The sequence below is a fragment of the Vombatus ursinus genome, unplaced genomic scaffold (assembly GCF_900497805.2).
Source record: "Vombatus ursinus unplaced genomic scaffold, bare-nosed wombat genome assembly UNPS02014778.1, whole genome shotgun sequence".
Taxonomy (NCBI): Eukaryota; Metazoa; Chordata; class Mammalia; order Diprotodontia; family Vombatidae; genus Vombatus; species Vombatus ursinus.
This window is the reverse complement of record NW_020954556.1, coordinates 57,444,808-57,454,976: the sequence shown is the minus strand read 5'-3', so window position 1 is coordinate 57,454,976 and position 10,169 is coordinate 57,444,808. Positions and strand designations below refer to the sequence as shown.

General features: G+C 42.2%; 1 protein-coding gene across 1 annotated transcript in view; it reads left to right on the top strand.

The window, feature by feature from the left end:
* Nucleotides 1-10,169, top strand: part of GALM (galactose mutarotase) — a 59,305-nt gene that overhangs the window by 19,420 nt on the left and 29,716 nt on the right. The window contains exon 4 of the mRNA XM_027865336.1: nucleotides 630-711. Coding sequence (XP_027721137.1) covers nucleotides 630-711 — 82 coding nt within the window. The remainder of the gene's footprint in view (nucleotides 1-629; nucleotides 712-10,169) is intronic.

Below are 10,169 nucleotides of genomic sequence, written 5' to 3'. Positions count from 1 at the left end.
TGTGTGTGTGTGTGTGTGTGTGTGTGTGTGTGTGTGTGTGTGTGTGTGTGTATGGTTTCCTGCAACAGAATAAAATATAAATTCCTTAAGAGCAAGGCCTGTTTTAATTTTGTCCTTTTTGCTGGGCATATAATAGGTGCTTAATAAATGCTTGATGATTGATTGCATTCCAGCCTGCATGGTGCTGATGAAAAAGCAGGTCATTTGGGGCATATCATCGTTGGATCTGACTGACCCGTGCTCTTCAGTTCGTGGGTGGCTTGTGAGAAAAGGGAGCAAAGTCAGCTACAGACTTATCTAATCAGGAGTCAGAAATACTTTAAAACCACTCTGGTTTCTGACCTCTTGGTAGCATAGTTGCATCTAGGCAGGAAAGTTCATGTGGCTGATGGTATCAAAAAGCATTTTCTAATCTGGTTGGTTACTCTACTTATGAGACGGCCCCAGTGTAAGATGGGCCTCCACTAGCACTAAAGGAATGGGAAGATGATGGTCGTTGCCTCACATGTTGTAAGGCCTTGATTACCATCATATTTCCCCTATCAAGTTTATAAAACAAATATAAAGCAAGATTAAATGTTAAATCCCTTTCTCCACCACCTTCTCTCATTTCTTCTTTCTTCTTCCAGGGCTCTCCGAATATATATAATCACGAAGTTTGTATAGATGCTGAAGCTTTTTTGCCTGTTGATGATAACCTGATCACTACTGGTTAGTAAATTCAAGGGTGATTTTTTTTTTCTTTGGTGCGGAGAGGGAGGTGTGTGTGCACGGCTGGTGATGGTGTGATACAAAGATCAACAAAAGCCTAGCCTGTCTCAAAGCACTTTTCCCAGTGTCCTGGCAGAGTACCTAAGCTTTCCATCATTAGAACATCTTAGGATTTTAGAGCTGGAAGAGATCTTGGAAATCAAGTCCAGCTGCCTCATTTTCCAGATGAGGAAACGGACCCAGAGTTTACAAAGGGGTAAGTAAATGTATGCTCATTGCAAGTAGGGTTTGTTTTGTTCTTTGTCCTTTTATCCCCAGCACCTGGCACAATGCTTGGCACTTAATAAATAATTGTTCATTAATTCATTGTCTAGAGTCAAAACAGGTAGTGAGAAGAAGCCTTTCCTATTTCAAATCCTATGCTCTTTCCACTGTACCAGAAGGCATTATTTCCAGAAGGCCCCTAAAAATATATACATATAATGGAAAGAGTGCTAGATTTGAAGTCAGGAATTCCAGTCCTGTCATGTCCTCCCTGTATGACTCTGAATAAGTGACTTGGAACTCTCAGAGTCTCAGTTTTCTCATCTATGAGATGGGGGTATTGGAAGCCTTCTGAGGGCTCTACCAAGTTTAAAGACATAATTCTGTGATCCTTTATTAGGGAGGTGTAGCAATTCTCCTCCTTAGCACTGAGCAAGCATGGTGGAGTCAGGGGAGAAGAGGGAAAGGAGTAATCATTTATATAGCCCCTACTCTGGGCCAGGCACTCTGTGCTAAATGCTTTTACAAATATTATATCATTTGATCTTCACAACAACCCCAGGAGGTAGGTACTCTAATTATCTTCAGTAGGAAAGATTTGTTCCTTATTACAGCCTGACAAAGTGCATGGTCTGTGAAAGAAAGGGATATAGAACAGGTAAGTATTGATAGCAGAAAAGGAAAGATCTGGAGGTTGGGCCTGGGTCAGAGGCCTTCCCTAGGCAAGGGGCAGCAGGAAAACACTGGACCCACTGAGAGGAGAAGAAATAGTAAAAATCATACTTCACTAGCCTTCTAATTTTGCTTATGGTTATCTATTACAATAGTGTCAAGGCTACCTGCAGGCTGCATATTGACTGAGAAAACCACAAGTCAACATTATCTATGTTGTGTTGCATTTTTACTTTTTTTTTGTTCAACATTTTCCAGTTACATTTTATGGTTTGGATTGTATTTTGGGAGTTTTGTGGGCTTTGAGTTTTGATACTTCTGGCCTAAAAGACATCAGAGGCATGTAAATAGGATAATGTCAAGGCTTTGAAAAAGATGATCTGGATGGTTCCTTTGGTAAAGAGAGAGTTAATTTTCCAAGACGATAGAGGCAGTGTATATGTGATGTAGTGGAAGGGGCATTGGACTTGTAATAAGAGGACCTGGCCTCAGTTTATCCCCTAATAACTACATGATTCTGTGCAAATTAATCATTTACAAGCATTTATTAAGCACTTACTGTGTTCCTGGCACCATACTACATTCTGGGGGTACAAATACAAGCAAAAAGAAAGACAGCCCTGCCTTCAAAGAGCTCACATTCTAATAGAGGAAGACGTAGCATAAGAGGGGAACTAGAAAGAAGGGTTTTGGAGGGTAAGGAGGTACCGAAGGATGACTGATCTGCGCCCTTCCTCTAAATGGAGTTTCTGGGGAAAATTGGCCAATGGCAGAGGGAGATGGCAGCTGAGGTGTGGGGGTTACATCACATAATTGATGCGCTCTCTGAATCTCTGTTTCCATACTTGTGAAATGAGAATAATAATGCTTGTAATACTTCTCTCACAGGAGCGTCTTCATCAGGGAATTTCTATGTAAAGCACAGAGTTCTGCCCGTATGGGCCAGGATGATTATGTCAGCCCATGTGTACACAAGGCACGCCGTTGATAACCGATCCAGCCAATGTTGAGGCTTTTCTCTGATTAGCCAGCCTGGGTTTGGATGGTTCCAGGGAAGTAACTCAGACAGAACATCCCAGCTCCCGTCTTGCCCCCAGTATCAAGTGATCTGTGTAGTTAAGGTGGTTGGGAGGGAGGGTGTAATCTCTGGCTGCTCATTGATCTCCCTTTGAAGCAGGTCCCACCAAAGCAGGAGAGTAAATGTTCTTTTTCAAGTTTCATTGAAAGAAGGTCATAAATTTGGAGCTGGAAGGGACCAGAATGTTGAGTCTCACAGATGAGAAGATTGAGATTCTAAGATCTAGGCAGTTTTCTTTTGTGATTTCTTGAAATGTGGCCTATCGGCTTTTTGTTTGCTCATTGTTTTCAGGGGATCCTATGATTTCTTAAATTATATCTTGACCCGTTTTCTAGATCAGTTGTTTTTGATAAAAGATACTATACATTTTATTTTTTCAGTCTCTTGATTTTGTTCTAATTCTTCCTATTGTTTTATGGAGACATCATGTTATGTTTCCCCTATTTCTATTTTTAAAGGAATCTGCAGCTTGGGCAATAATAATAGCTAACATTTACATAGCACTTATTATGTGTAAGTGCGTGCTTGACAATCATCCCATTTCATCCTCACAGCAACCCTCAGGGAGGTGCTAAGGGAACTGAGCTTAAGTTACTTGCCCAGGATTGCACAGCTAGCAAGTATCTGAAGCTGGATTTGAACTCAGGTCTTCCTAACTCCAGGCCCAGGGTTCTGTCCATTGCATAAGCTAAAGTATTTTTCTCCTAATTTCTGAACTATTTTCTTTTATCCTGTTTTCTTTTCAGAGGCAATCAGGGGTTGTGACTTGCCCAGGATCATGCAGCTAGTAAGTGTTTGAGGCCAGATTTGAACTTGGGTCCTCTTGACTCCAAGGCCAGTGCTCTATCCATTGTGCCACTTAGTTGCCCCAGCTTCTAACCTATTTCCCTTTCACTTTTTTCCTCCTAAATTCTCATTTATTTCATCCACATACTCTTATAGTTCTTATAGCCATTTTGTTCTGAGTTTCCTTGTGGTGGGGTTACTCAGTTCTCCTGGGTTTATCTTCTGGGCTTCCCTTAAGCCATAATATTTCTTAATTATGTTAACGTTTATTTTGTTTATTCATATTTTCAGCCTCAGTTCTTGGTTTGGGATTTTGTGTTCAGGAAAATCCCCTCTGCAATAGGATAGGCTTTGTTTGGTTTCATCCCCACTGTAAGAAGGCCACTGCCTCTGCCAGTGTAGATGAAGTGGTTTTCAATCAGTCAGTGCCTGCTGTGGGTCAGAAACTGTGCCAGGGGGTACAAAGAAAGGCAGAAGACAGACCCTGCCCTCAAGGAATTTATAATCTAATGGTAGCATTAGACCCCACTCTTTGCTTAAATTCCTGGCTCCTTTCTCAGTCTCCTACTGCCCCACTATGGTCTCTTTCTCCTTCTTTTCACACAGTCCTCATTTGAGTGTTGGCCCCAGTGGGATGTTGGAGATGACAGGTCTTAGGCCTCTTATGCAGCCATTCCTACCCTGGAACTCACATGTTGAGTGGGCCCTGCCTCCTTCCATTTCTTTGACTGTACAAATGGGTGCTGTATTCCTGCACAGTGACCCAAGTAGTCTGGTTCTCTCCCCTGCTTCTGACATGGGATCTGGCTTAAGCCCCTTGATTTTTGGAGCTGGCCCTGGTTCATATTACCCTTGCCCAGGGGGGCTTTTTTGTTTGAGGGAGTTTGGGATGCCTTCCCTCCTTTCTGCCTCTATTTGCTTCCAGCCAGCTTTTTGGAGTATGCATGATTTCCTCTTGTGGTCTTCCTTCCTCTACTGCTGGTTTAGCTGAGCTGGCACCGACTTCCTTAATTCAACCCCTGTATCAGCTTCCACTCTTTTCCGGTGTAGCTCCAGACTGGATGGAGTAGCTTACTTCTTTCTGTGTCTTTTCAGATTTCTCTATGGTTGATCTTTTTTGGAGCTGTATTCAAATGTTTGCTGGAATTGGGTTTCTCTGTAAATTTTTTTTAATTTTTTTTTTTTTTTAGGCAATTAGGGTTAAGTGACTTGCCCAAGGTCACACAGCTAGTAAGTGTCAGGTGTTTGATCTGAGGCCGAATTTGAACTCAGGTCCTCCTGACTTCAGGGCTGGTGCTCTATCCACTGCACCACCTAGCTGCCCCTCTCTGTAATTTTTCATAAGGCCATCTTAACTGGAAATCCGGAACAGTATTTAAGAATCATCTTTTTCTTTTAAAAAAAATTCATAGTTTAAAATTCTCTCCCCCTCTCTCCATCTCCTTCTCTTCCGTGCCCATCAAGAAGTCAAGAAATATAATACCCATTTTATATATATATGAAGTCGTGCAAGACATTTCCTACATTAACCTTGTTAAAAAGGAAAAAAAAAATAATGCCTCAATCTACGCTCAGAGTCCATGAGGTGTATAGCATTTTTTTTTTTTTATAATTCGTCCTTTGGAATTGTTGTGGATCATTGCATTGATCAGAGTAATTAAGTCTTTCACAGTTGATTATCGTTACAATATTGCTGTTCCTGTGTACAACATTCTTCTGGTTCTGCTCCCTTCACTTTTCATCAGTTCCTACAGGTCTTTCCAGGTTTCTCTGAAACCATCTCCCTCATCATTTCCTACAGAGCAATAGTTTTACAGAACAAATCCTTTTATTAAGGGGATTTGTTTTGTGAAGTTTGGATTCAGTCAAAGGGCTGCACTTGAGGACCTACAGGCCCTCGAGGCTGCAGGTTCCCCACCCCTATCTTGAGCTCTAGAAGACATTAAAGGAGGAGGCCTAGAATTTCTATACCCAACAAAAATTAGAACATGAAAATTGTGTACTTGGCCCAACAACTGAGATTATAAGGAGAGATATACTACCATTTCAGTCGCTGTCAGCATGGTGTTTATCAAAGCTGCTAGGGATAATTGTGAGAAGCAGAGATAAATAGACTTCGTTTGGCAGCTTGGTGGTACTGGAAGTTCTCCCAGTTTTCAAGGCCTGATTTAGAGGCTTTTCTATTTGTCTCAGTGATGTGTGTCTTCCTTTGATGTTTTCTTTTTGTGATGACTAGGTATTAACTGGGGCAGCCTTCCCTAGACAGAGAAGTTATTGCATTATTAGTGACATGTCAGGAAAAACAGAAATAGGAGATTGGTATTAGCCAGTTTGTGGTTGATGGAGCTGGTCCTGGTTCATATTACCCTTAGGTAAGTCACTAACCTCCCTGGGTGTCAGTTTCCTTATCTGTAAAATGAGGGGAGGTTTGAGTAGAGGACCTCTAAGGCCCATAGGTAAAATGGAAAGAGCTGAGGGAGAGGGGCTACCCTAAGACAATTAAATAGCTGTATGACCCTGGGCAAGTCACTTGACCCTGTTGGCCTCAGTTTCCTCATCTGTTAAAATTAAACGTCTTATGGTTGTGGCATCTATGTATGTGTGTGTGTCTGTCTGCTCTGTGGGTCTTTACTTCACTGCTGAATGGTGTAACTCACATTTTTATAGTATTTTAGTTTTTATAAAAATCACTTTACTCTCAACAGCCTTGTGATTCAGGGCAAGTATTATCCCCATTTAACAGGCGAGGAAATTAAGTGAGGTTGACTTGCTTAAAGTGGTAAATTTAAATCAGAGCCATAACTCTGACCCAGGTCTTCTGACTCCAAGATGAGAGGAAAAGGAGGAGGAAAGGTGGAGAAACATTATAATCTTTGTACAAAGTTTTCAGAAACCCAAGTGTTGAGATTCTGTAACATCCCTCAGCGCCACATGAAAAGTCATTGGCTAGGGGCAGCTAGGTGGCACAGTGGATAGAGCACTGGCCTGGGAGTCAGAAGGACCTGAGTTCAAATCTGACCTCAGACACTTGACACTTACCAGCTGTGTGACCCTGGGCAAGTCATTTAACCCCGATTACCTCACCAAAAAGAAAAGGAGACAAAAAGTCATTGGCTGCACTCAGCTAAAACTCCTGCTCTCATCGGAAATGAAGTCATGTTTTGTTGAGATGTAAAAAGTATTTGGGCCATGTGGTAGAATGTGGGGTGTTGGCTAGGTATTTTATGCTGGTCAGAGATTAAAGAAGATGACTTGAGGTCCCACCTAACTGAGATGATTCTAAGCTTCTATGCAATGAGGTGATTGATTGATGGTGTGGTCATATTTTGGGGGTAACACTAGATGGCTGTTTAAGTGAGGCTAGACTAAACGTTACCTTATATAGGACCACAACAGGATGGTGCACGTGGCTTGACAAGCCCTTTGGTTTCTACTAACAAGAATTGTTCCATCAATTTAAGAATTGAGTTGTTTTTAGTCACATCTGACTCTTCATGACCCCATTTGGGGTTGTCTTGGCAACAGTACTAGAGCAGTTTGCCATTTCCTTCTCCAGCTCATTTTACAGATGAGAAAACTGAGATAAACAAGGTTAAGTGACTTTCCTAGGGTCATACTGGTGTCTGAGGCTGGATTTGAACTCAGGAAGATGAGTCTTCCTGAGTCTAAGCCTGGAGCTCTATCCCCTGCACCATCTAGCTGCCCTTTCTCCTTCAATCAATAAGATTTATTTTTTTCCCACAACTGTTTCACAACTCTCTTGGTTTGACAACCTCTCCCCTACTGCTTCATACTTTAGGACCTGTCTTTCTAGAGAATTGAAGCTCCTTACTCATCTGTTACTCCCAGAGAGAGAACATTATTTTTGTGCAGATGGAGGCCCCAAAGTGCTGGGGATTCTGAAAAGTCAGTGGCTAAGCTTGGCCAAATCATCAGTCTTCTCCTGCCTGAAGTCACATTGCACCAAGAAATAAAAGTGCTTTGGATATGTGAGGGTGTCCACAAACAGGTCTCCAAGGTGCAACATTTTATTGATTTTTGGTGCCTCTTCTCAGGATCAAGACCCTTAAGAGCCAACTGGTTATTTTTATAATGGTCATTTTAGATTAAAACTGCCTTGACCAAAAAAACTACATTTCTATAGCATCTTTTCTTAATTATTGGCTTCAGGTTCCTCAACAGCCTGTCTAATTTTAACCAAACCACATTGTGTCCCTTCTAATATGACATCCCTCTCCTGTACATACTTTAATAGTCACCTTTTTATGGCCCTGGGTGCATCTGTCAACATACATTTATATCCCTTTTCTAAGTGCTATGCCCATCTGTTGCTCTTCTCAAAAAACTATCAGAGGAGCCCTTCTTAGGGGAAAATGCTGGTGGAGAACTAAACCGTGGGGTTGTTTCCACAAGCACTGTCAGTAGTTGGTAATTTTTTAGGTATGTGCTGGGTGAAAAGCAGTTACAATGAGAACACAGTAGGTCCTTTCTTCTGTTGACTGGAACAGGCCTTTTTTCTCCCATTGGTGATTATGAGCCCCAGTAGCTCAGACATTTGGTTACAGGGTTTTGGTGTCTTGCCTTTACTAGAGGAACATAAGCTTAGATTTGGAATGGAAAGGTTGGTAGGATCATATATGTAGAGCTGCAGGAGATAGACTGCAGGGGCCACCTCGATCAGCCGCCTCATTTTTTTTTTTAGTTTTAGAAAATTGAGGTGTAGCGTGGTTAAATGAAGTGTATTCAGTGGGACTTGAGCTCATTTCCTCTGACTCCAGAGCCTCAATCAGTCTTTCCATGCTTTCAAGAGACCTCTGAGGTCATCTAGTTAACCTCCCCCTTCATTTTACAGATGAGGAAACTGAGGCCAACAGGGTCAAGTGACTTGCCCAGGGTCATACAGCTATTTAATTGTCTTAGGGTAGCCCCTGTCCCTCAGCTCTTTCCATTTTACCTATGGGCCTTAGAGGCCCTCTACTCAAACCTCCCCTCATTTTACAGATAAGGAAACTGACACCTAGGGAAGTTAGTGACTTACCTAAGGACACACAGGTATAAGCGTCAGAGGTGAGATTCCAACTCAGATCTTTTGACATGAGATCTAGCACTCTTTCCACTATGTCATTTTGTCTTTCGGGGAAGATGTGTAAAGCTAAAAAAGGTTATCCCTTGACCATGATCCCCAGTGAGCCAAAGTAAACAGAAAATAAGAGGCAGCTAGGTGGCGCCATAGTGCACAGAGTGCTGGGCCTGGAGTCAGGAATCTTCCTGAGTTCAAATCTGGCCTCAGACACTTACTAGCTGTGTGACCCTGGGCAAGTCACTTAACCCTGTTGGCCCCAGTTTCCTCATCTGTGAAATGAGCTGGAGAAGGAAATGGTAAAACATTCCAGTATCTTTGCCAATAAAACCCCAAAATGGGACCACAGAGAGTCGAACGTGACAGAAATGACTCAACAACAACAACAAACAGAAAATAAAATGAATTTCTCTGTCATTTTTTTTTGTTTTTGTTTTTGCTAGGCAGTGGGGTTAAGTGACTTGCTCAGGGTCACACAGCTAGTGAATGTCATGTGTCTGAGGCCAGATTTGAACTCAGGTCTTCCTGACTCCAGGGCTGGTGCTCTATCCACTGTGCCACCTAGCTGCCCCTGTGTCATTTTTCAGGCTTGATCACAGGTAGTGTTCTAAGGACCCACTTTCTGTCCTGTTGGTTACTTTCTCTAAGTGCATCTGGTAGGCAGTTCAGTGCTTACGGTGCTTTTATAATCTAGGAAAACTATTCATAGGATCATAGATGTACAGAGACATTTGGAAAGTGCTGGAAGGCTTGTGTGACGTTTTCTCTCCCTTTCCAGGGAGCCTCTTTGATTTTTTCTTTTTCTGAGTCACAGGCAAAGGTATGCTGGGATCAGGTCTCTAAAGCAGTAAGCTTCCGGCAGCCTGTTCTCCTATGGAGCTCCCTGCTTTCCTGGCCAGCTGGCAGGCTCCAGATATAGCTGAGATGCCCTTTTCCCTCCAGCTAGCTGGCCTAGAAGGGCGGTATGTGGATGGGGTTATTTTCACCCTCCTTTCTTTCAGAAGCTAAAACTATATAGGTGATGTCCCTTCCTCACAGCTCAGTGGGGAAGCCTCGGAGCCAATTTGGGAGTAAATCAGAACCCTTCAAAGGATTATGCAAGTCATTTCATGTCATTAGATCTGATGTAGGCTATTCCTGACTGCCTTGTTCACTGTGGGAGTTTCTGAGCACAGCAACCTTTGTGTGTTTTTAGTCTGCAGGATTTTATCTATAGACTTTTTTCCTTGCCAAAAGGGAAAAAAGAAACCACATACAAGTGAATTTAAGCCTTTTGTTGTTAAATGCACCGAGTCATATCTTGGAGAAGGAAGTGGGGCACTTATTTTCCAGTGCCTCTTCCCAGAAACCCACAACAAAGATTCTTAACTGCAGAATTTTTCTTTAATACCTTGATAACATAATTAGATTGTTTTTTTTTTTAATTTGCTTTTTTGGTGAGGTGATTAGAGTTAAGTGACTTGCACAAAGTCACATAACTAGTAAGTGTCAAGTACCTGAGGTTATATTTGAACTCAGGTCCTCCTAACTCCAAAGCTGGAGCTCTATCCACTGTGCCACCTAGTTGCCCCCATAATT